Raw genomic sequence first — 26337 nt, 5'->3', positions numbered from 1 at the left:
ATACATTGGATATGCCCAGGCTAAACATTCAGGCACTTTGGAGAGAAAAAAACTATTGTTTGAGAGAGGTTGGTGTTGTAGAAAGTTAGTTATTATAGTGAAAAATAACTTTTAGGCACAGCCAGTGTGCAAAAACAGTGCAATTACCACATTCTGACACTTTGGAGAGGTTGAAAGGACACTTGAATGTACCCTGGATACCCCATAACACCACCACAATGTTGGAGTGAGGTTGATATGGTAGAAATTGTGTTTTTATACTGAACAACTAGCATTTAGGGATTGCAAATATGTAATAGCACTGGAATTATCTAATTTACAGACATATGTCACTTTGTAATTACACATGAATAGTAGTTCGTTTTGGGTATCTTTATTTAGGCAAAAATCAACATTTTGCCATTACATTTAAGAGGTTTTAAGGCAGCTCCTAAATGCAGTTGTTTTAGCCTCGCTCGTGGTGGAGGGGAGACAGAGAAATTAGTCTTCAACCTAGGTAACTTAGCTAGCTGAAACATGTCGACAAGCTTAACTATGTCCAAGCAAATCACTTTCAAACTTTAGCGTTAGGAAGGAAATGTAGAGATAAAACGTGCTCGTTAGCCACCTAAAAGTGAAAATATGGCCATCCATTAAAATAAAGCAAGCTGTTAAAGAAGATTGAAGTGGAGTGGTTGGTGGTGGATCATGGAGCAGTGGCTAGCATCTGAGGAAGGCTGGCTATAATAGCCAATAGGCTACAGTGTTGATGTTTGATAGCAGACTGTAATACCCATAGAACTACATGTAGAAGAAGGGTTAGTTATAAATACAGTGCCTTGCAAAAGTATTCATCCCCCTTGGCGTTTTTCCTATTTTGTTGCATTACAACATTTAATTTAAATATATTTTTTTATTGGATTGTCATGTAATGGACATACACAAAATAGTCCAAATTGGTGAAGTGAAATTAAGAATATAACTTGTTTCAGAAAAAAACAAAACAAAAAAAATGAAAAGTGGTGTGTGCATATGTATTCACCCCCTTTGCTATGAAGCCCCTAAATAAGATCTGGTGCAACCAATTACCTTCATAAGTCACATAATTAGTTCAATAAAGTCCACCTGTGTGCAATCTAAGTGTCAAATGATCTGTCACATGATCTCAATAAATATACACCAGTTCTGAGAGACCCCAGAGTCTGCAACACCACGAAGCAAGTGGCACCACCAAGCAAGCGACACCATGAAGACCAATGAGCTTTCCAAACAGGTCAGGGATAAAGTTGGGGAGAAGTATATATCAGGGTTGGGTTATAAAAAAATATCTGAAACTTTGAACATCCTATGGAGCACCATTAAATCCATTATAAAAAAAATGGAAAGAATATGGCACCACAACAAACCTGCCAAGAGAGGGCCGTCCACCAAAACTCACGGACCAGGCAAGGCGGGTATTAATCAGAGTGGCAACAAAGTGACCAAAGATAACCCTGAAGGAGCTGCAAAGCTCCACAGCGGAGATTGGAGTATCCATATAACCACTTTAAGCCGTACATTCCACAGAGTTGGGCTTCACGGAAGAGTGGCCAGAAAAAAGCAATTGCTTAAAGAAAAAAATAAGCAAACACGTTTGGTGTTTGCCAAAAGGCATGTGGGAGACTCCACAAACATATGGAAAAAGGTACTCTGGTCAGATTAGACTAAAATTTAAAACCCAACACATCTCATCATCAGCAGGGACTGGGAAACGGGTCAGAATTGAAGGAATGATGGATGGCGCTAAATACAGGGAAATTCTTGAGGGAAACCTGTTTCAGTGTTCCAGAGATTTGAGACTGGGACGGAGGTTCACCTTCCAGCAGGACAATGACCCTAAGCATGACTCCTAATGACTGCTAAAGCAACACTTGAGTGGTTTAAGGGGAAACATTTAAATGTCTTGGAATGGCCTAGTCAAAGGCCAGACCTCAATTTAATTGAGAATCTGTGGATTGCTGTACACTAGCGGAACCCATCCAACTTGAAGGAGCTGGAGCAGTTTTGCCTTGAAGAATGGGCAGAAATCCCAGTGGCTAGATGTGCCAAGCTTATAGAGACATACCCCAAGAGACTTGCTGTCATGGTCATTGGAATAACTGGACCAAGGCGCAGCGTGCGTAGAGTTCCACATGTTTATTAAATTAAACTCACAAAAACAATAAAGAGCAAATGATACTTGACGTTTTGTGGAGAGTAAGATCCAAAAACATGTTTATTAAATTAAACTCTGATTGGGAACAAAAACAATAAAGAGCAAATGATACTTGACTTTCAGGGGGGTGAATAGTTATGCACTCTCAAGTTTTCAGTTTTTTTTCTTATTTCTTGTTTGTTTCACAATAAAAAATATTTTGCATCTTCAAAGTGGTGGCATTTTGTGTAAATCAAATGATACAAACACCCAAAAAATACATTTTAATTCCAGGTTGTAATGCAACAAAATAGGAAAAATTCCAAAGGGCATTACTTTCGCAAACCACTGTATCTTTGATGAAACTGGAGCTGTGCAATAGATGAAGCGGGGGAATAGCGTTATAAATGTTACATATTGTTAACCGGGCCCCTTTGTAACTAGCAGACGTATGCAGTGTTGCAATATTGCAGACTGATTACTAGCTAGTTGACAATAAAAGTGTGCGACTGTCATGGTCTTCCGTGCAATAAGAGTTAAAGATATGAGAAGTAGCCAAAAACAGATCATAACCCAAACATTATACTGTTTGTGTGTGGCTCAAAACACATTTTGGGATTGGTTATTAGTGCATTCAATGTGTAGCTGGTGTAGTGTACTGGTTTCAATGCATATCATGAGCTTTGTTGATTAAGTTTGCCCTACCAATATGGTCATGTTGAAATCGCCACTGTGAATGCCAGTGCAACAGATCTTTCAGAATAACTAATACAACATTTAGCCAATAGGTCAAAAACTTTGTACACAATCTCTGCAAAATAGTGCATTTGGGATTCCAAAAATATTTGTTTAAGTTAGTTTTATATAAACTGTTTTATGTATCACGTTAATTCAAAGCTATACTTAACTATTTATGTGTGTTTTATTCGTAACATTGTTCATATTTTTCATAGCCAACTTTCATGACCGGCATAATGGATTTGTGTCTGTGTAAATGTATGCAGAGATGAACTATGACAGAGAGGTCAGTGAGAATGGGAAGGATTAGTGGTATGGGTTGTCCTGATTCCAAGAGGACAGCACATACTGTATAGTAGTGACATAGTAGTGAACATAGTACACAAGCTGATAATTCCCTTCGACTGCAATTAATTACATTCTACTTTAAAATCCAATTATCAATATGCAAAGATTCATGATTATGCTGGACTATCTACAATACTTTAAGGTTTGTCTTCATCTATGGTATCTACCTTTTCAATCTCTACCAAATGAATAAACATCAGCAACCTTAACATGATAATATATTGAAGATACATAAAAAATATGTATATTTCCATAAAACGTGTATAGATAAATCATAGATGTGCTAGATCTACTGCTCTGGTGTTTTTCACAGTGTAGGATTGCACTTGTTACCTCCACCCTCAGCAGAAATATCTTGGTCCTCTTTCTCCTCAGCATCTGCCATAGCTGCCTCCTGAGCCTTGAGAATCTACCGAGTCACACACAAACCAATAATATGAAATACACAGAAAGGATCCCTTTAAAAATGAATTCATGAGTATCCAAATGTAGCCATAAGATGATAATGATGTTTAATTGTATACAAGTTTACAGTCTGTACAAAAAAATAAAAAAATAACAATGCCATTTTCACGGATGGCCTCACCTCCATCAGAGTTTCGATCGAAGCGAAGTACTTTGACCACCAATCCAACATGCTCTCATCAAACTCTTCCTCCTCCACCTCGTCTCCTCCCTTCTTTCTCTTCTTCTTCTTCCCTCCCTTATCATCCTCCTACAACATCAATGTCAGGTTAGATTAATAGTTCGCAATATCCCTTTTACTATTTTAAACTACTGTACGACCTTTAACAAATAAACATTCACCTACAAATGAGACGTCGTAACACCTACCTCAATTTTAACCACCGCATCAGATCCCTGAAAAAGACCACAAAACATATCGGCCATATTACAACTCAGGAGGTTTTTATTCAAGTTTAATATTCAAATGAACATGAACGTAATGGTGTGATGAGATCTTACAGAGTCCAGCTTAACCATGGTCTCCATCTTCTTGATGGAGGGTTCTGGCTCGTAGTTGACAATGATCTCCTCTGGTGGAGGACAAAGACCGCATGAGTGACATTTGTACAACTAATTTATCTTCCCGACCTGGGCAAAGTGTAAGGGCACGATGAGGGATGCGTGTGTGTGTGTGTGTGTGTGTGTGCATGTGTTTGTACCTTGAGTGTTCCAGTTGTTGGCTTCCTTGTCTGCTGCCCGGTAGATGAACTTGCGTAGTGTGGTGACAGCATGGTTCCCCACTAAGGTGTAGCGACCGAACGCTCTGCAGTCCACCACTCTGATGTTCAGGGGAGGGTGGAGCAGCTCATTCTCAGGCAGATCCTGGAGAACGTAAGTTCACAGGAAATGAATGGGTCACATTTGGCGCATGGAATCTTAATTGTGTCATTTCCTTGTTGTAAAACTGGTTGAGAAAACTTCATATAACCACATTACAACCAACGGATCTCTGTTACAGTAAGGTAAAGATTTCGTTTTCATGACAATATCACAACTTCATGGGAAAGTCGTCCTATTTTGGTTGTTATTAGGCGAGAACCAGTTGAATGATGGAATGATTTTAAAGAGAACTTACCACCTCAAACATCTTAACCAGGGTGCCGAAGTTAGGATTTTTCTTGTAGTTCTGGATCAGGGAAGACTGGACCCCTTTACCGGCACATTCTATGTCCACACGAGGCCTGTCCACCGCGGCTAGGTTGACCCTCTTCAGGTCCCTGAGCCCCCAGAACAGCACCTGGAAAAGGGGAACATTTCAGTAACACTTTATTTAGAGGGCACCTACATCAGGCCTTCATAACCATTAATGACACATTCATTACCTTTCATGACACATTCATAACTCATTCATAACATATTCATAGCCATTCATAACCTGTTCATACCCATTCATAACACATTTATAACACATTCATAACATATTCATAACGCATTCATAACCCATTCACAACACCCATTCATAAGCAGTACATAAGCATTTCCTAAATGTTACAGCAATATTGACACACTTCCTGTACACTAAGAGGAGGTTAACTCCCACCTCGATCCTGTACTTGCTGAGGACTGGTCTGATGCCCAGAGGGACAGGTAGGATGGGACCACGGTCCATGTCTGTGGGACCGTCGATGGGCGGCAGGTCAGCTTTACCATGCGGACCAATCTGAAACATGAACAGACGTTACAGACATCAACATTACTGATTCATTTGGGTCTAATCAAATAATCTATTATCACGTGACTGGCAGAAATAATATTTCATTTTACTATTATTAACCTAGGAAATCTCAGAATACATCAACTTTGAAAGTAAAACTTCGACATTTATTTGTCCCACCATCAATTTCCTTCCACTTTGGGACAAATAATGTTGAGGTTGATCTATTGCCAGCTCACCTGCAGCAGTTCGAAGGCTGCCAGCATCTCTCCAGCGGTGCAATTCCCCCTATAGATCTGGTAGTACTCTAGTTGGGGAGGGAAACGTGGAGGTCCGTAGTGTTCGTCAGCCATCTTGGTTATGGGCTTGGCGAAAGTCCTGCCCATGAACTCTGCTTTGCCCTGGAGTCACATCGTAACATAACAGGAAGACAATCAAAATATAATCCTGAACCTGCTTTGATAAATCAAGGACCACACCATGTCCACAATTATGAATTAAGGTTTAAATATTTGAAAGAATGGTCTCTTTGAAATACTTTACTATCTACAATCCGAGGAAATTGGCCGGTGTTCACATTACAAGCATTTTAATAGAACAATTTGATATAAAAAAAAACAGTAGCATGAATACAATAGAGGGTGTTCATGCCACATTATTAATCAATAGGTTAAGTATGGTATTGGCTTACCCAACAAAGAGGCATGGCTTGACAATGCACATGCTTCAAAGCTCAAGATGATACAACAGAACAATGAAAATCAACTAGCCTGGTCCCAGATCTGTTTGTACAGTTTTGCCAACTTGACTTTAGGAGTTAGCTATAAGCACACACTTCAGAAACGATCTGGGACCAGGCTGAAAAAAATGATGGAAACGACACTCAAACATAACCACTGTAGCAAAAATCTTCCATTGAAGGAATGCAAGAGGGGTAAGGCTGATGTCCAGTGAATGGGTCTTTCCAGTTAGATCTTATACCTCTTGCATGCCTTGGTCCAAGGCTCTACAAACCTGTTCCTGGAGAGCTACCGTCCTGTATGTTTCCGCTCCAACCCTAATCAAGCACACCTGATTCACACCTGATTCACACCTGATTCACACCTGATTCACACCTGATTCACACCTGATTCACACCTGATTCACACCTGATTCACACCTGATTCACACCTGATTCACACCTGATTCACACCTGATTCACACCTGACTCACACCTGATTCACACCTGATTCACACCTGATTCACACCTGATTCACACCTGATTCACACCTGATTCACAACTGATTCACACCTGATTCACAACTGATTCACACCTGATTCACACCTGATAATTATCTAGTTGATAAGCTGAATCCATGTCGGGTTAGTTAGAACTGGAGCAAAAACCTACATGAGGGTAACTCTCCAGGAACAGGGTTGGAGAGCACTAGCCTCGTACGAATTATCCTGATCAGATCTCGTAAGATCTCGTAAGCTCGCGAGATCAGCATGGTTCGTACGAGGCTAGGAGAGCCCTGCCTCGGGGCATAATGCTCTCCTCCACTACTTACAGACTTCAATCAGAATTCAATTCACACTCTACTTATCCCGAGCCAGTGTCATCCAAAACAATGGTGTTTATGTTCAGGAATAGATATCAGATCATCAGTTGAGTAAACATATACATTCTTTCAAATATAATTCATATCAATTCTGTAAAATCAGATAAACATATAAGTTGCAACATTACTTGACAATGATGCTAACAAAGCTCCTACTACTGTATCTACAAGACCTCATTCAGATGCAGAGACTCCTTTGAATGACATGTCATTTATGTTACTTAGATGACTGGAGCAGCAAGGAAAGACGGGGTCTGGGTTCTGACCAGGCATCGTGCTTACCACCGTGTCCTGGTCATAGATTTCTATGACGATTATAGGAGGGTCGTCCCTGAGTTCGCCGACCTCTCCGAACAGTTCTACGTTGTCAAACACCATCAGCTGGTCCCAGGTGGGACACAGTGTCTCATTCAACACCTGGGCGGATAGTGACAATAATTCATTTATTCATTCATTCACAACCCATCTTGTTACTCTCGTTCACCATTCTGTTATTCTTATACTTAAATTACTTTAAAGATGATATAAAGTTATATTTGTGGAATCACTGTATTTTTTAACAAATAAACAAAACAAACAAATCTAGTTGTCCTACCTCTGTGACCTGGCTGTGTGTGGAGAAGAAGACCCTGGCGAAGGGGTCAGAGAGGCCGCTGCTGTCTGCCGCAAACAGGCTGCGAGCCTGGTACATATGGACCCTCAGCTGAAAGATCTGCTTCACTGTGGAAGAGGGAGGGGGGGACATTTATCAATGGGATTCTCTAGCTTCCCTTATTCGTAGTGCAATACAATATGTGAATAGAATCTGAACTACTAAAAAAGACATTCCCATTCAAGTCAACGCTCCCTGAGGAACATCAGGGATGACAACCACCATAGGGGAGTTTGCTATAAAGCACAGACCGATCAGAGACCACCAGGGTAAGTCTGAGGGATCTGTCCTTTCTAATCACTCTATTTCTATGTTATATGTGGATATGTGTGGCACATGCATGGGACATCACCGTCTCCCATACTCATGTGTCTAGACCGCTGTTAATGTAATCAATGGGATTCTCTAGTTTCCCATATGCATAGTGATATATGTGGTGAATTGGACGCCATCTGTCTCTCAGTCCCTCTTACTCATGTATGTGAGGCTGATGGGAGGAGCAGACTGCGAGCCAGGTCCTTTCAGCATCTTGTTCTCCTCGAAGCCATTGGGCAGACCAGACAGGAAGTCTTTCCTCTGACGGTTCAGACCCAGCCACAGGTAGATCTCTGTCTTCGCCTGCACTGTCCAGCCAGCTGCCCCAAAGCCCTTCTTACCAGGCAGCTGGGCATGAGGAGGCAAACACATGAATGGAAATCAGATGGACACAGCACCAGTGGTTCAGAACAAGTGAAAACTGAAACGGGAACGGCTGTAATTATTACTTTTAGGGGATTTCAAACTAAATCAATAAGCACACACTGGAAGAGGAAATAGGTGTTTGGTTTTGGATGTAGAATAACTATTCAAAGACCTTAAGGAAGATGGTTTTGACTTTGCCACAGTCCTTCCCAGTCTCCTCGTCCACCCCGGAGTACAGGATGTCTTTGGAGGGGACACGGGCGTAGGCGATTCGCTTGTTATTACTCATCATCCAGATGTAGATGTCAGGGATGCTGTGCTGCGGCTGCAATTACACATCAGTCAGTCAGTCAACCAATCAATCAATCAATCTCTAATATATTTACTGTCCCAATAGGGAAATTTATAGTGCAATCAGGGTAAAAAAAAAAACAATAACAATCATTCAACAAATATACACAATATAAAGGAAAAGAAAGATGAACAAAGACCTCTGGAATGTAATCAATAGTTTTAGATTGATTAACTACTGTATACGTATCGTATATACACTCCTTCCTGACTTACCTCATCAGCTAGGAACCTGAGCTTGTGGAGAAAGTTCTGCACCAGCTTGATCTTATCCCTCACCGTGTTCTTCTTCACCTGCGTCCTGATGGTCTTAGCCTGCTGACCTAAGTTCTCCTAAAAGCAAACACAATGAGACAAGTACACTTTTTACCACTGACACACCACAAGAATGGCCTGTTTCCTGGACACAGATCAATCCCAGTCTTGAACTAAAAAGCAGGCTCAGTAGAAATAGCTTTTTAGTCCAGGACTAGGTGTAATATGTGACAGAGAATTATACATGTATATAGAAACATTACAATCATGGATCATGTGTGCCGTACCAGTTCCCTCATGCAGGACTTGAGTCTCTCTTTGTCCAGCTTGGTCCTCCCAGTCTGGTTTTGGTCCTTGTTAGCCAGAGTCAGAAATTGACTGGGGGGGGGAAATCATTAAATGTCAGTCAATGGTACCCGAAATGGCACCCTAAACCCTATATAGTGCACTACTTTTGACCAGGGATTACGGGATACAGACAATGTCCTCCTAAAAACAAGGAATTGAGTAAGACAGTACAGAGCCAGTAGTAGTAATCAGCAGTGATAAAGGGTCAGTATAGAGCCAGTAGGACTCAGTAGTGTTATCAGTATAGAGCCAGTAGGACTCAGTAGGGTTATCAGTATAGAGCCAGTAGGACTCAGTAGAGTTATCGGTACAGAGCCAGTAGTAGGACTCAGTAGGGTTATCAGTATAGAGCCAGTAGGACTCAGCAGGGTTATCAGTATAGAGCCAGTAGGACTCCGTAGGGTTATCAGTACAGAGCCAGTAGGACTCAGTTGGGTTATCAGTATAGAGCCAGTAGGACTCAGCAGGGTTATCAGTACAGAGCCAGTAGGACTCAGTAGGGTTATCAGTATAGAGCCAGTAGGACTCAGTAGGGTTATCAGTACAGAGCCAGTAGTAGGACTTAGTAGGGTTATCAGTATATAGCCAGTAGGACCTAGTGGGTTATCAGTATAGAGCTTGTAGGACTCAGTAGGGTTATCAGTATAGAGCCAGTAGGACTCCGTAGGGTTATCAGTATATAGCCAGTAGGACTCAGTGGGTTATCAGTATAGAGCCTGTAGGACTCAGTTGGGTTATCAGTATAGAGCCAGTAGGACTCAGTTGGGTTATCAGTATAGAGCCAGTAGGACTCAGTAGGGTTATCAGTATAGAGCCAGTAGGACTCAGTAGGGTTATCAGTATAGAGCCAGTAGGACTCAGTTGGGTTATCAGTATAGAGCCAGTAGGACTCAGTAGGGTTATCAGTATAGAGCCAGTAGGACTCAATAGGGTTATCAGTATAGAGCCAGTAGGACTCAGTAGGGTTATCAGTATAGAGCCAGTAGGACTCAGTTGGGCTATCAGTATAGAGCCAGTGGGACTCAGTTGGGATATCAGTATAGAGCCAGTAGGACTCAGTAGGGTTATCAGTATAGAGCCAGTAGGACTCAGTAGGGGTATCAGTATAGAGCCAGTAGGACTCAGCAGGGTTATCAGTATAGAGCCAGTAGGACTCCGTAGGGTTATCAGTACAGAGCCAGTAGGACTCAGTTGGGTTATCAGTATAGAGCCAGTAGGACTCAGCAGGGTTATCAGTATAGAGCCAGTAGGACTCAGTAGGGTTATCAGTATAGAGCCAGTAGGACTCAGTAGGGTTATCAGTATAGAGCCAGTAGGACTCAGTAGGGTTATCAGTACAGAGCCAGTAGTAGGACTTAGTAGGGTTATCAGTATATAGCCAGTAGGACCTAGTGGGTTATCAGTATAGAGCTTGTAGGACTCAGTAGGGTTATCAGTATAGAGCCAGTAGGACTCCGTAGGGTTATCAGTATATAGCCAGTAGGACTCAGTGGGTTATCAGTATAGAGCCTGTAGGACTCAGTTGGGTTATCAGTATAGAGCCAGTAGGACTCAGTAGGGTTATCAGTATAGAGCCAGTAGGACTCAGTAGGGTTATCAGTATAGAGCCAGTAGGACTCAGTTGGGTTATCAGTATAGAGCCAGTAGGACTCAGTAGGGTTATCAGTATAGAGCCAGTAGGACTCAATAGGGTTATCAGTATAGAGCCAGTAGGACTCAGTAGGGTTATCAGTATAGAGCCAGTAGGACTCAGTTGGGCTATCAGTATAGAGCCAGTGGGACTCAGTTGGGATATCAGTATAGAGCCAGTAGGACTCAGTAGGGTTATCAGTATAGAGCCAGTAGGACTCAGTAGGGGTATCAGTATAGAGCCAGTAGGACTCATTAGTGTTATCAGTATAGAGCCAGTAGACCTCAGTAGGGTTAAAGGGTCAGTAGAGACCTGCATCCATTGCTGAGATCCTCCAAGACCCCTCTCAGTCTGCGTTCAGGATATGCCTTTTCTGTCTTAATGACCTCCTGAACATCGTTCAGACCCTCCTCCTGTTGACAGTGTTATAGACATTATATAACATTACTCTGATGTTTTAAGAATGTTTGTAACAGAACTATTTATTTAGTTTTACTAATGTCATTCTTAGACATTTCAATTGGGTAACAGTGATTGATTGACCCACCAGTTTATCGGCAATGTTGTCTATAAGGTTGGCATTGTACAGTCTTCTTCTCTGGTCCTGCCACCAGCTCTTGATGTAAATACACGGCTTCCTCTCAAAGTAAGGCAGGTGGAAATAGTTTCTGAAAGTTTGAGACGCACAAAAAGAGAGAATGAAACCTGATCTACTGAGACTTACGATTCAGTTGCAGAGAATATAAAACAACAATCCCGGCAGGAAAACTAGCTGAAACGATTGTCATTAGATCTAGTTCACAACCAGAAATAACTTCCTTTCAACCAGCTTGACATGCTGGGGTACTCTGCTAATGAATCTGTTGGGATTTGACAAGGGTTGCAAAATTCTAGGAACTTGAATGAATTCACTAGTTTTTCCAAAATCCCGGTTGAATTCCCCTGAATCAGGAGGGAATTAGCAGGAAACCCAGAATCCTCCAACCAGGATTTCTGGAAAACCAGGGAAGTTATTGAAAGTTCCCAGAATTTTGCAACCCTAGATCTGATCTGTCGGTGATGACTGGTTTCATGGGCAGTATGGTGGACACTGAGACCAGGTCATTATCTAATGTGTCTGTTGGCATCTGACCTGTCGGTGATGACTGGTTTCATCGGCGGGGTGGTGGACACTGAGACCAGGTCATTGTCATCATCTCCCTCCTCTTCATCACTAGATCCATGGATCAGCTCTGTCTCCTCTTCATCTCCGTCTCCCCCACTCTTCTTCCCGCTACTCGACTTGAGTTTGGTCACACCATCAATCTCACTCCCATAGTTACCTAGTTAAAAGACGAAAGTAAAAAATATGGCGATATACACTGTTCAAAAGCTTGGAGTTTAGAAATGTCCTTGTTTTTGAAAGAAAGACATATTTTTTGTCCATTAAAATATCATCAAATTGATCGTAAATACAGTGTAGACGTCGTTAATGTTGTAAATGACTATTGTAGCAGGAAATGGCTGATTTATAATGGAATATCATCGAACCCACAAACCCACAAATGCAGATGTTCCAGATACTCAACTAGTCTAAAGAAGGCCAGTTTTATTGCTTCTTTAATCAGAACAACAGTTTTCAGCTGTGCTAACATAATTGCAAAAGGGTTTTCTAATGATCAATTAGCCTTTTTAAATGATAAACTTGGATTAGCTAACACAAATGCCATTGGAACACAGGAGTGATGGTTGCTGATAATGGGCCTCTGAACGCCTATGTAGATATTCCATAAAAAATCAGTTGTTTCCATCTACAATACTAATTTACAATTTTCTATTTTATTTATTTATTTATTTTACCTTTATTTAACCAGGTAGGCAATTGCGACCTGGCCAAGATAAAGCAAAGCAGTTCGACACATACAACAACACAGAGTTACACATGGAGTAAAACAAACATTCAGTCGATAATACAGTAGAAAAATAAGTCTATATACAATGTGAGCAAATTCGGTGAGATAAGAGATGTAAAGGCAAAAAAAAGGCCATGGTGGCGAAGTAAATACAATATAGCAAGTAAAACACTGGAATTGTAGATTTGCAGTGGAAGAATGTGCAAGGTAGAGATAGAAATAATGGGGTGCAAAGGAGCAAAATAAATAAATACAGTAGGGGGAGAGGTAGTTGTTTGGGCTAAATTATAGATGGGCTATGTACAGGTGCAGTAATCTGTGAGCTGCTCTGACAGCTGGTGCTTAAAGCTAGTGAGGGAGATAAGTGTTTCCAGTTTCAGAGATTTTTGTAGTTCGTTCCAGTCATTGGCAGCAGAGAACTGGAAGGAGAGGCGACCAAAGGAAAAATTGGTTTTGGGGGTGACCAGAGAGATATACCTGCTGGAGCGCGTGCTACAGGTGGGTGCTGCTATGGTGACCAGCGAGCTGAGATAAGGGGGGACTTTACCTAGCCGGGTCTTGTATATGACCTGGAGCCTGTGGGTTTGGCGATGAGTATGAAGCGAGGGCCAGCCAATGAGAGCGTACAGGTCGCAGTGGTGGGTAGTATATGGGTCTTTGGTGACAAAATGAATGGCACTGTGATAGACTGCATCCAATTCATTGAGTAGGGTATTGGAGGCTATTTTGTAAATTACATCGCCGAAGTTGAGGATCGGTAGGATGGTCAGTTTTACAAGGGTATGTTTGGCAGCATGAGTGAAGGATGCTTTGTTGCGAAATAGGAAGCCAATTCTTGATTTAACTTTGGATTGGAGATGTTTAATGTGAGTCTGGAAGGAGAGTTTACAGTCTAACCAGACACCTAGGTATTTGTAGTTGTCCACATATTCTAAGTCAGAACCGTCCAGAGTAGTGATAATGGACGGGCGGGCAGGTGCGGGCAGTGATCGGTTGAATAGCATGCATTTAGTTTTACTTGTATTTAAGAGCAATTGGAGGCCACGGAAGGAGAATTGTATGGCATTGAAGCTTGCCTGGCGGGTTGTTAACACAGTGTCCAAAGAAGGGCCAGAAGTATACAGAATGGTGTTGTCTGCATAGAGGTGGATCAGAGACTCACAAGCAGCAAGAGCGGCATCATTGATGTATACAGAGAAGAGAGTCGGGCCAAGAATTTAACCCTGTGGCACCAGAGAGACTGCCAGTGGCCCGGACAACAGGCTCTCCGATTTGACACACTTAACTCTATCAGAGAAGTAGTTGAACCAGGTGAGGCAATCATTTGAAAAACCAAGGCTATCGAGTCTGCCGATGAGGATGTGGTGATTGACAGAGTCGAAAGCCTTGGCAAGGTCAATGAATACAGCTGCACAGTATTGTTTCTTATCGATGGTGGTTAAGATATTGTTTAGGACCTTGAGCGTGACTGAGGTGCACCCATGACCAGCTCTGAAACCAGATTGCATAGCGGAGAAGGTATGGTGGGATTCGAAATGGTCGGTAATCTGTTTGTTGACTTGGCTATCGAAGACCTTAGAAAGGCAGGGTAGGATACATTTGGGTCTGTAGCAGTTTGGGTCAAGAGTGTCCCCCCCTTTGAAGAGGGGGATGACTGCAGCTGCTTTCCAATCTTTGGGAATCTCAGACGACACGAAAGAGTGGTTGAACAGGCTAATAATAGGGGTTAAACCATTTCCGCAGATAATTTTAGAAAGAAAGGGTCCAGATTGTCTAGTCCGGCTGATTTGTAGGGGTCCAGATTTTGCAGCTCTTTCAGAACATCAGCTGACTGGATTTGGGAGAAGGAGAAATGGGGAAGGCTTGGGCGAGTTGCTGTGGGGGGTGCAGTGCTGTTGACCCGGGTAAGGGTAGCCAGGTGGAAAGCATGGCCAGCCGTAGAAAAATGCTTATTGAAATTCTCAATTATAGTGGATTTATCGGTGGTGACAGTGTTTCCTATCCCCAGTGCAGTGCGCAGCTGGGAGGTGTTCTTATTCTTCATGAACTTTACAGTGTCCCAGAACTTTTTTGAGTTTAAGTTTAACATTAACAATGTCTACACTGTATTTCTGATCAATTTGATGTTCTTTAAATGGACAAAAAATGGGCTTTTCTTTCAAATACAAGGACATTTCTAAGTGACCCCAAACTTTTGAACGGTATTGTAAATCAAAGGTTGGTTACCCGGACCCAAATTAAGCCTAGAATTGAATTAAAAATAATTGTCAATGGAGAATCTTCATTGAGGGATGGTTTCTTAGGTACGGATTGAGGCTATAGATTAGAATACCAACCCAGGACTAGTTTTACAGTAACTGTCCAGCGTAAATCTCACTTTTTAAAGTTTATATTCTGTTAACTCATATCGAAATAATGTTGACTCATCCTACAACACTTCAAAAACCCCACCTCAAACAACCGTTTAAAAAATGCTTGCTGTTTCCTCATAAAGGATGATGTCATGTTGGCTCATTGGCTGATCTATTGAAGCTACAAACCTATTGTAACCTCGAAGCAGATTGGTTTGTCCCCAATCTTCCTGTCAATCATGGTGGCCTCCAGGAACGCCCCGAAGAGGAAGAAGTCCTCCACTTTCCCTGTGGCGCTCTGGATGGAAAGAGACACAAACATTAACATGGAAATACATTATAACAGGAATAACCCCCCCCCACTTTCACAGTGGCATTCTGGATGGAAAGAGACACAAACATTAACATGGAAATACATTATAACAGGAATAATCCCCCCCACTTTCACAGTGGCATTCTGGATGGAAAGAGACACAAACATTAACATGGAAATACATTATAACAGGAATAATCCCCCCCACTTTCACTGTGGCACTCTGGAGGGATGGAGACACAAAGATTAACATGGAAATACATTATAACAGGAATAACCCCCCCCCACTTTCACTGTGGCACTCTGGAGGGATGGAGACACAAAGATTAACATGGAAATACATTATAACAGGAATAATCCCCCCCACTTTCACAGTGGCGGTCTGGAGGGATGGAGACACAAACATTAACATGGAAATACATTATAACAGGAATAATCCCCCCCACTTTCACTGTGGCACTCTGGAGGGATGGAGACACAAAGATTAACATGGAAATACATTATAACAGGAATAATCCCCCCCACTTTCACTGTGGCACTCTGGAGGGATGGAGACACAAACATTAACACAGAAACCGTCATATGTAATAACTAGATGTATATTATATGAACAAAAGAATGTGGACACCTGCTTGTTGAACATCTCATTCAAAAAGCATTATTCCTCCTCCTCCAAACTTTACAGTTGACACTATGCATTGTGGCTGGTAGCTTTCTCTTGGCACCCACCAAACCCAGATTCCTCAGTCGGGGTGACAGGTAGCCCAGTGGTTAGAGTGTTGTGCCAGTAACTGAAAGGTTGCTAGATTGAATCCCTGAGCTGGCAAGCTAAAAACCTGTCGTTCTGCCCCTGAACAGGCAGTTAACCCACTGGTCCTAGGCTGTCATTGTAAATAAGAATTTGTTCTTAACTGACTTGCCTAGTTAAATAAAGGTTAAAAAAAATAAAAATAAATGGTGAAGTGTGATTCATCACTCCAGACTATGTGTTTCTACTGCTCCAGGGTCCAATGATGGCAAGCTTTACACCACACCAGCTGACACTTGGCATCGTGCATGGTGATCTTAGGCTTGAGCGTGGCTGCTTGGACATGGAAACCTGATTCATGAAGCTCCAGACTAACAGTTCTTGTGCTGATGTTGCTTCCAGAGGCAGTTTGGAACTTGGTAGTGAGTGTTGCAACTGAGGACAGATTCTTTTTGCGCTTCAGCACTTGGCGGTCCCGTTCCGTGAGCTTGTGTGGTCAACCACTTCGCAGCTGAGCCGTCGTTGTCCCTAGACATTTCCTCTTCACAACAACAGCACTTACGGTTTACCGGGACAGCTCTAGCTAACAAGGCAGAAATGTGACATTTGATGAACTGACTTGTTGGAAAAGTGGCATCCTATGACGGTGCCACGTTGAAAGTCACTGAGCTCTTCAGTAAGACCATTTACTACTATTTTTTGTCTATGGAGATTGCATGGCTTTCTGCTCGATTTTATACACGTGTCAGCAACGGGTGTGGATGAAATGACCGAATCCTCTAATTTGAAGGGGAGTCCACATACTTTTGTATATATAGTGTATGGCTTGAGAATGCTGTAATGTGTACAATATGGTTGAGTTATGTATGAAAATATATGAGAGTATGGTGAGTATTTCCATAATGAGTATGGAAATGTGGTGCATGCAGGGTTCTGGTCCAGGACTCTGGCAAAGACCTGTAATGGTTACATAGACGGTCCCTGACTCGATCGGCTCTGTGACTTACATTGTCTGAACACATAAAAGACCTCTATTAATGGAAACAGTCAGTTAATAATGTAGCGTCAGAGATCAGCTAAATAAAGATGATGAATAATTTAGTCAGGTTGCACAGTGATGATCTGTTGTTGTGAGGTGTGAGTCACCGTAGGAGGGTTTGTCTGCTTGAGCACTCACCCAAGGAAGAAAGAAAGAAAGAAAGAGAGAGAGAAAGAGAGAGAGCGAGAGAGAGAGCGAGATAGATAGAGAGAGATAGATAGGGGAAGACACTCACACACAGAAACACAGAGCGACCGAGAGAGACAGGAGACAGAGGCAGAGAAAGAGACAATGAGAGATAGACTGTGTGTGTGTGTGTGTGTGTGTGTGTGTGTGTGTGTGTGTGTGTGTGTGTGTGTGTGTGTGTGTGTGTGTGTGTGTGTGTGTGTGTGTGTGTGTGTGTGTGTGTGTGCGCGCGTGCGCGTGCGCGTGCGCGTGTGTGTGTGTATGAGAGACCCACCTCTGAGATTTTGGGCACCCCCTCCACCTTGACCTCTGTGGAGCTCATAACCTCTGGAGAGGAGGTGTCCAGGATCTCCACACACAGGCTGACCAGCAGACGGGCCCTGAAGGACACCCCCTCCCCCAGACCCTCGTTCAGGTCCTGGTGCTCGTCCATGATGGTGTAGCTACGGGTGGAGCCATACATGTTTACCCAGGCCGGACCCAGGGTGGGAAGGAAGCCTGGCAGAGAAGAGTATGGTTGTTAAGAGAATGGCTACTTGGCAAGTGCTTTTGGAGATTGGAGCGCTATAACACAGCCAACTCCGGACCACACACTGGCAAAACCCATTTCTCAGTCATTTACACTTGGTCAGACTTTTCATGAGGTAACACTTCCCCAAACTGGTCCACCTGGGACTTGGCATCAATTACAGTTTACTTTACTCTATACCAGGGTTCTCCAACCCTGTTCCTGGAGAGCTACCCTCCGGTAGGTTTTCACTCTGTCTCTAATCTATCACATCTAATAATTAGCTGGTTGTGAGTTGATTTAAGAGATACAACTGGAGTTGGAGTGAAAACCTACAGGAGGGTAACTCTCCAGGAACAGGCTGGGAGAGCCCTGCTTTATACAAACACCAAATACATCAAAAATGAAACACATTGGGAAAAAAAGAAACACAAGAAACACAATACACAATATCTTCTGAATTAAGGGAAACATGTCTCCACTGAAGCACCTTTGTCTCCATCATTGGCGATCTTTCTCAGGTCAATGAAGTGTGTTCCGAGGGCCACGTCGTTCACTTTGTCTGAGTCTCGGATCTGGACCTTCATGCGTTTGCAGAGTGGTGGAAACATCTCAGTGAAGACGATCTGCTCGTTCCAGATGGGCTCGTAGCTGCTCTTCTGGATAGATGTTTTCCCCTGGGATCACAAAGCAGTCCAGATAGGGAGGGGAATAGCATAACATAGCATAGCATAACATGCTATAGCATTAGGTAGTTTAACATAACATTGCATAGCATAGCATAGTTTAACATAACATAGCGTAGCATAACATAGTTAAACATAACAAAGCTCAGCATAACAGTTTAACATAACATAGCGTAACATAACATAGCGTAACATAACATAGCATAACATAACATAGCGTAGCATAACATAACATAACATAGCGTAACATAGCGTAACATAACATAACATAGCATAACATAACAGCATAACATAACATAGCGTAACATAACATAGCGTAGCATAACATAGCGTAACATAACATAGCGTAGCATAACATAGCGTAGCATAACATAGCCTAGCATAACATAGCGTAGCATAACATAGCGTAACATAACATGGCATAACATAACATAGCGTAGCATAATATAGCGTAGCGTAACATAGCATAACATAGAGTAACATAACATAGCGTAACATAACATAGAATAGCAAAACATAAAATAGCAAAACATAGAATAGTGTAACATAGTTTAACAGACACACGCATACACATGATAACACACACACTCTACACACACATACGTAGTGGCCTGAGGGAACACAATTAATGTGCTGTGAAAAGTGTTATGAAATGTAATGTCATGTCATGTTTTTTTATTGTATATAACTGCCTTAATATTGCTGGACCCCAGGAGAGCTAATGGGGACCCTTAATAAATACAAATATGATAACATACTTTAATGTAACACAGGATAACATAGTTTAACGTAACACAGAGTAACATAAATAGTTTAACGTAAGACAGAGTAACATAACATAGTTTAACGTAACACAGAATAACATAACATAGTTTAACGTAACACAGCATAACATAACATACTTTAACGTAACACAGAGTAACATAACTGTCACACCCTGACCATAGTTTGCTTTGTATGTTTCTATGTTTTGTTTGGTCAGGGTGTGATCTGAGTGGACATTCTATGTTGTGTGTCTAGTTTGTCTGTTTCTGTGTTTGGCCTGATATGGTTCTCAATCAGAGGCAGGTGTTAGTCATTGTCTCTGATTGGGAACCATATTTAGGTAGCCTGTTTGGTGTTGGGTTTTGTGGGTGATTGTCTCCTGTGTCATTGTTTGTACCACACGGGACTAGTTTCGGGTTTTCACAGTTATTGTTTTGTAGTTTGTTCATGTGTAGTTTTTCTTATTAAAAATCATGAACTTCAACCACACTGCGTATTGGTCCACCTCTCCTTCCCAGGAAGAAAACCTTTACAATAACATAGTTTAACATAACACAGCATAGCACCTGAACAGTGCTTTAACGTAACACAGCATAACATAATATACTTTAACGTAACACAGGATAACATAACATAGTTTAACGTAACACAGCATAACATAGTTTAACGTAACACAGAATAACATAACATAGTTTAACGTAACACAGCATAGCACCTGAACAGTGCTTTAACGTAACACAGCATAACATAACATAGTTTAACGTAACACAGAATAACATAACATAGTTTAACGTAACACAGCATAGCACCTGAACAGTGCTTTAACGTAACACAGCATAACATAACATACTTTAACGTAACACAGCATAGCACCTGAACAGTGTTTTAACTTACCCTCTGGCCAGCGAACAGTATTTGTACATAAGGGTCCACAAGGTCCTTGTTCTCCCCTATAAAAGCCTTCTTGACATTAGCCATGATGCTGGTGTTCATCTTGGGAAGGCCCTCGGCTCTGTAGATCTTCACATAGTAGCGAGCCCACTGGCGCTCCGCGGGAACCCCCTCAGGTAACAGCAGGTTACTGAAACCACAGAATCAAAGAGAACATTTGTAACACACTGTATTTGATCTCTATGACTAAAACAGCATTAGAAACTAAACAAGAATTGTGAGATGGGAGATCTTTCACAGGGCTCTTTAGAGCAGGGAGGGGCAACTTTGATGGGGGTGAGGGGCCGCAGTAGCTTGCGGGTCTGTGTACCCACATCCATACCCACACATGCAGTCAGCCTCTTGGGGGCCCTAAGCAACATTTTGATTTCTCACTCATATCCCCAGTAATATGTAGGTTAGGGTTAACTACCTCTACAGTATTAGTGCTTTTCTCATTCATATCCCCAGTAATATGCAGGTTAGGGTTCGTTCATATCCCCAGTAATATGTAGGTTAGGGTTCATTCATATCCCCAGTAATATGTAGGTTAGGGTTCATTCATATCCCCAGTAATATGTAGGTTAGGGTTCATTCATATCCCCAGTAATATGTAGGTTAGGGTTCATTCATATCCCCAGTAATATGTAGGTTAGGGTTCATTCATATCCCCAGTAATATGAAGGTTAGGGTTCATTCATATCCCCAGTAATATGTAGGTTAGGGTTAATTACCTCTACAGTATTAGTGCTTTTCTCATTCATATCCCCAGTAATATGTAGGTTAGGGTTCATTCATATCCCCAGTAATATGTAGGTTAGGGTTCATTCATATCCCCAGTAATATGCAGGTTAGGGTTCATTCATATCCCCATTAATATGTAGGTTAGGGTTCATTCATATCCCCAGTAATATGTAGGTTAGGGTTCACTCATATCCCCAGTAATATGTAGGTTAGGGTTCATTCATATCCCCAGTAATATGTAGGTTAGGGTTCATTCATATCCCCAGTAATATGCAGGTTAGGGTTCATTCATATCCCCAGTAATATGTAGGTTAGGGTTCATTCATATCCCCAGTAATATGCAGGTTAGGGTTCACTCATATCCCCAGTAATATGTAGGTTAGGGTTCATTCATATCCCCAGTAATATGTAGGTTAGGGTTCATTCATATCCCCAGTAATATGTAGGTTAGGGTTCATTCATATCCCCAGTAATATGCAGGTTAGGGTTCATTCATATCCCCAGTAATATGTAGGTTAGGGTTAATTACCTCTACAGTATTAGTGCTTTTCTCATTCATATCCCCAGTAATATGTAGGTTAGGGTTCATTCATATCCCCAGTAATATGCAGGTTAGGGTTCATTCATATCCCCATTAATATGTAGGTTAGGGTTCATTCATATCCCCAGTAATATGTAGGTTAGGGTTCATTCATATCCCCAGTAATATGCAGGTTAGGGTTCATTCATATCCCCATTAATATGTAGGTTAGGGTTCATTCATATCCCCAGTAATATGTAGGTTAGGGTTTATTCATATCCCCAGTAATATGCAGGTTAGGGTTCATTCATATCCCCATTAATATGTAGGTTAGGGTTCATTCATATCCCCAGTAATATGCAGGTTAGGGTTCACTCATATCCCCAGTAATATGTAGGTTAGGGTTCATTCATATCCCCAGTAATATGCAGCTTAGGGTTCACTCATATCCCCAGTAATATGTAGGTTAGGGTTCATTCATATCCCCAGTAATATGCAGCTTAGGGTTCACTCATATCCCCAGTAATATGTAGGTTAGGGTTCATTCATATCCCCAGTAATATGTAGGTTAGGGTTCATTCATATCCCCAGTAATATGTAGGTTAGGGTTCATTCATATCCCCAGTAATATGTAGGTTAGGGTTCATTCATATCCCCAGTAATATGTAGGTTAGGGTTCATTCATATCCCCAGTAATATGTAGGTAAGGGTTCACTCATATCCCCAGTAATATGCAGGTTAGGGTTCATTCATATCCCCAGTAATATGTAGGTTAGGGTTCATTCATATCCCCAGTAATATGTAGGTTAGGGTTCATTCATATCCCCAGTAATATGTAGGTTAGGGTTCATTCATATCCCCAGTAATATGTAGGTTAGGGTTCATTCATATCCCCAGTAATATGTAGGTTAGGGTTCATTCATATCCCCAGTAATATGTAGGTTAGGGTTCATTCATATCCCCAGTAATATGTAGGTTAGGGTTCATTCATATCCCCAGTAATATGTAGGTTAGGGTTCATTCATATCCCCAGTAATATGTAGGTTAGGGTTCATTCATATCCCCAGTAATATGTAGGTTAGGGTTCATTCATATCCCCAGTAATATGTAGGTTAGGGTTCATTCATATCCCCAGTAATATGTAGGTTAGGGTTCATTCATATCCCCAGTAATATGTAGGTTAGGGTTCATTCATATCCCCAGTAATATGCAGGTTAGGGTTCACTCATATCCCCAGTAATATGTAGGTTAGGGTTCATTCATATCCCCAGTAATATGCAGGTTAGGGTTCACTCATATCCCCAGTAATATGTAGGTTAGGGTTCATTCATATCCCCAGTAATATGCAGCTTAGGGTTCATTCATATCCCCAGTAATATGCAGGTTAGGGTTCATTCATATCCCCAGTAATATGTAGGTTAGGGTTAATTACCTCTACAGTATTAGTGCTTTTCTCATTCATATCCCCAGTAATATGTAGGTTAGGGTTCATTCATATCCCCATTAATATGTAGGTTAGGGTTCACTCATATCCCCAGTAATATGTAGGTTAGGGTTCATTCATATCCCCAGTAATATGTAGGTTAGGGTTCATTCATATCCCCAGTAATATGTAGGTTAGGGTTCACTCATATCCCCAGTAATATGTAGGTTAGGGTTCACTCATATCCCCAGTAATATGTAGGTTAGGGTTCATTCATATCCCCAGTAATATGTAGGTTAGGGTTCATTCATATCCCCAGTAATATGTAGGTTAGGGTTCATTCATATCCCCAGTAATATGTAGGTTAGGGTTCATTCATATCCCCAGTAATATGTAGGTTAGGGTTCATTCATATCCCCAGTAATATGTAGGTTAGGGTTCATTCATATCCCCAGTAATATGTAGGTTAGGGTTCACTCATATCCCCAGTAATATGTAGGTTAGGGTTCATTCATATCCCCATTAATATGTAGGTTAGGGTTCATTCATATCCCCAGTAATATGTAGGTTAGGGTTCATTCATATCCCCAGTAATATGTAGGTTAGGGTTCATTCATATCCCCAGTAATATGTAGGTTAGGGTTCATTCATATCCCCAGTAATATGTAGGTTAGGGTTCATTCATATCCCCAGTAATATGTAGGTTAGGGTTCACTCATATCCCCAGTAATATGTAGGTTAGGGTTCACTCATATCCCCAGTAATATGTAGGTTAGGGTTCACTCATATCCCCATTAATATGTAGGTTAGGGTTCATTCATATCCCCAGTAATATGTAGGTTAGGGTTCACTCATATCCCCAGTAATATGAAGGTTAGGGTTCATTCATATCCCCAGTAATATGTAGGTTAGGGTTAATTACCTCTACAGTATTAGTGCTTTTCTCATTCATATCCCCAGTAATATGTAGGTTAGGGTTCATTCATATCCCCAGTAATATGTAGGTTAGGGTTCATTCATATCCCCAGTAATATGCAGGTTAGGGTTCATTCATATCCCCATTAATATGTAGGTTAGGGTTCATTCATATCCCCAGTAATATGTAGGTTAGGGTTCATTCATATCCCCAGTAATATGTAGGTTAGGGTTCACTCATATCCCCAGTAATATGTAGGTTAGGGTTCATTCATATCCCCAGTAATATGTAGGTTAGGGTTCATTCATATCCCCAGTAATATGTAGGTTAGGGTTCATTCATATCCCCAGTAATATGCAGGTTAGGGTTCATTCATATCCCCAGTAATATGTAGGTTAGGGTTAATTACCTCTACAGTATTAGTGCTTTTCTCATTCATATCCCCAGTAATATGTAGGTTAGGGTTCATTCATATCCCCAGTAATATGCAGGTTAGGGTTCATTCATATCCCCATTAATATGTAGGTTAGGGTTCATTCATATCCCCAGTAATATGTAGGTTAGGGTTCATTCATATCCCCAGTAATATGCAGGTTAGGGTTCATTCATATCCCCATTAATATGTAGGTTAGGGTTCATTCATATCCCCAGTAATATGTAGGTTAGGGTTTATTCATATCCCCAGTAATATGCAGGTTAGGGTTCATTCATATCCCCATTAATATGTAGGTTAGGGTTCATTCATATCCCCAGTAATATGCAGGTTAGGGTTCACTCATATCCCCAGTAATATGTAGGTTAGGGTTCATTCATATCCCCAGTAATATGCAGCTTAGGGTTCACTCATATCCCCAGTAATATGTAGGTTAGGGTTCATTCATATCCCCAGTAATATGCAGCTTAGGGTTCACTCATATCCCCAGTAATATGTAGGTTAGGGTTCATTCATATCCCCAGTAATATGTAGGTTAGGGTTCATTCATATCCCCAGTAATATGTAGGTTAGGGTTCATTCATATCCCCAGTAATATGTAGGTTAGGGTTCATTCATATCCCCAGTAATATGTAGGTTAGGGTTCATTCATATCCCCAGTAATATGTAGGTAAGGGTTCACTCATATCCCCAGTAATATGCAGGTTAGGGTTCATTCATATCCCCAGTAATATGTAGGTTAGGGTTCATTCATATCCCCAGTAATATGTAGGTTAGGGTTCATTCATATCCCCAGTAATATGTAGGTTAGGGTTCATTCATATCCCCAGTAATATGTAGGTTAGGGTTCATTCATATCCCCAGTAATATGTAGGTTAGGGTTCATTCATATCCCCAGTAATATGTAGGTTAGGGTTCATTCATATCCCCAGTAATATGTAGGTTAGGGTTCATTCATATCCCCAGTAATATGTAGGTTAGGGTTCATTCATATCCCCAGTAATATGTAGGTTAGGGTTCATTCATATCCCCAGTAATATGTAGGTTAGGGTTCATTCATATCCCCAGTAATATGTAGGTTAGGGTTCATTCATATCCCCAGTAATATGTAGGTTAGGGTTCATTCATATCCCCAGTAATATGCAGGTTAGGGTTCACTCATATCCCCAGTAATATGTAGGTTAGGGTTCATTCATATCCCCAGTAATATGCAGGTTAGGGTTCACTCATATCCCCAGTAATATGTAGGTTAGGGTTCATTCATATCCCCAGTAATATGCAGCTTAGGGTTCATTCATATCCCCAGTAATATGCAGGTTAGGGTTCATTCATATCCCCAGTAATATGTAGGTTAGGGTTAATTACCTCTACAGTATTAGTGCTTTTCTCATTCATATCCCCAGTAATATGTAGGTTAGGGTTCATTCATATCCCCATTAATATGTAGGTTAGGGTTCACTCATATCCCCAGTAATATGTAGGTTAGGGTTCATTCATATCCCCAGTAATATGTAGGTTAGGGTTCATTCATATCCCCAGTAATATGTAGGTTAGGGTTCACTCATATCCCCAGTAATATGTAGGTTAGGGTTCACTCATATCCCCAGTAATATGTAGGTTATGGTTCATTCATATCCCCAGTAATATGTAGGTTAGGGTTCATTCATATCCCCAGTAATATGTAGGTTAGGGTTCATTCATATCCCCAGTAATATGTAGGTTAGGGTTCATTCATATCCCCAGTAATATGTAGGTTAGGGTTCATTCATATCCCCAGTAATATGTAGGTTAGGGTTCACTCATATCCCCAGTAATATGTAGGTTAGGGTTCACTCATATCCCCAGTAATATGTAGGTTAGGGTTCACTCATATCCCCATTAATATGTAGGTTAGGGTTCATTCATATCCCCAGTAATATGTAGGTTAGGGTTCATTCATATCCCCAGTAATATGTAGGTTAGGGTT

General features: G+C 41.3%; 1 protein-coding gene across 2 annotated transcripts in view; it reads right to left on the bottom strand.

The window, feature by feature from the left end:
• LOC118369119 (otoferlin-like) overlaps nucleotides 1-26337 on the bottom strand; it is a 46779-nt gene that overhangs the window by 17329 nt on the left and 3113 nt on the right. The window contains exons 6-26 of one of the 2 annotated variants that reach the window (XM_052496595.1): nucleotides 20300-20486; nucleotides 18445-18631; nucleotides 17721-17944; nucleotides 15350-15458; nucleotides 12050-12239; nucleotides 11465-11585; nucleotides 11230-11330; nucleotides 9227-9317; nucleotides 8901-9017; nucleotides 8506-8658; nucleotides 8126-8315; nucleotides 7596-7720; nucleotides 7283-7417; nucleotides 5639-5800; nucleotides 5286-5405; nucleotides 4821-4982; nucleotides 4405-4567; nucleotides 4205-4275; nucleotides 4073-4099; nucleotides 3825-3953; nucleotides 3572-3647 (exon numbers count right to left, since the gene is read on the bottom strand). In XM_052496595.1, the coding sequence (XP_052352555.1) occupies nucleotides 3572-3647; nucleotides 3825-3953; nucleotides 4073-4099; nucleotides 4205-4275; nucleotides 4405-4567; nucleotides 4821-4982; nucleotides 5286-5405; nucleotides 5639-5800; nucleotides 7283-7417; nucleotides 7596-7720; nucleotides 8126-8315; nucleotides 8506-8658; nucleotides 8901-9017; nucleotides 9227-9317; nucleotides 11230-11330; nucleotides 11465-11585; nucleotides 12050-12239; nucleotides 15350-15458; nucleotides 17721-17944; nucleotides 18445-18631; nucleotides 20300-20486 (2840 nt within the window). The remainder of the gene's footprint in view (nucleotides 1-3571; nucleotides 3648-3824; nucleotides 3954-4072; nucleotides 4100-4204; nucleotides 4276-4404; nucleotides 4568-4820; nucleotides 4983-5285; nucleotides 5406-5638; nucleotides 5801-7282; nucleotides 7418-7595; nucleotides 7721-8125; nucleotides 8316-8505; nucleotides 8659-8900; nucleotides 9018-9226; nucleotides 9318-11229; nucleotides 11331-11464; nucleotides 11586-12049; nucleotides 12240-15349; nucleotides 15459-17720; nucleotides 17945-18444; nucleotides 18632-20299; nucleotides 20487-26337) is intronic. The other variant, XM_052496596.1, reaches the window with a different exon arrangement.

The sequence above is a fragment of the Oncorhynchus keta genome, chromosome 35 (assembly GCF_023373465.1).
Source record: "Oncorhynchus keta strain PuntledgeMale-10-30-2019 chromosome 35, Oket_V2, whole genome shotgun sequence".
NCBI lineage: Eukaryota > Metazoa > Chordata > Actinopteri > Salmoniformes > Salmonidae > Oncorhynchus > Oncorhynchus keta.
Note: the sequence above shows the minus strand (reverse complement) of the source record. Positions and strands in the feature narration are given on the sequence as shown.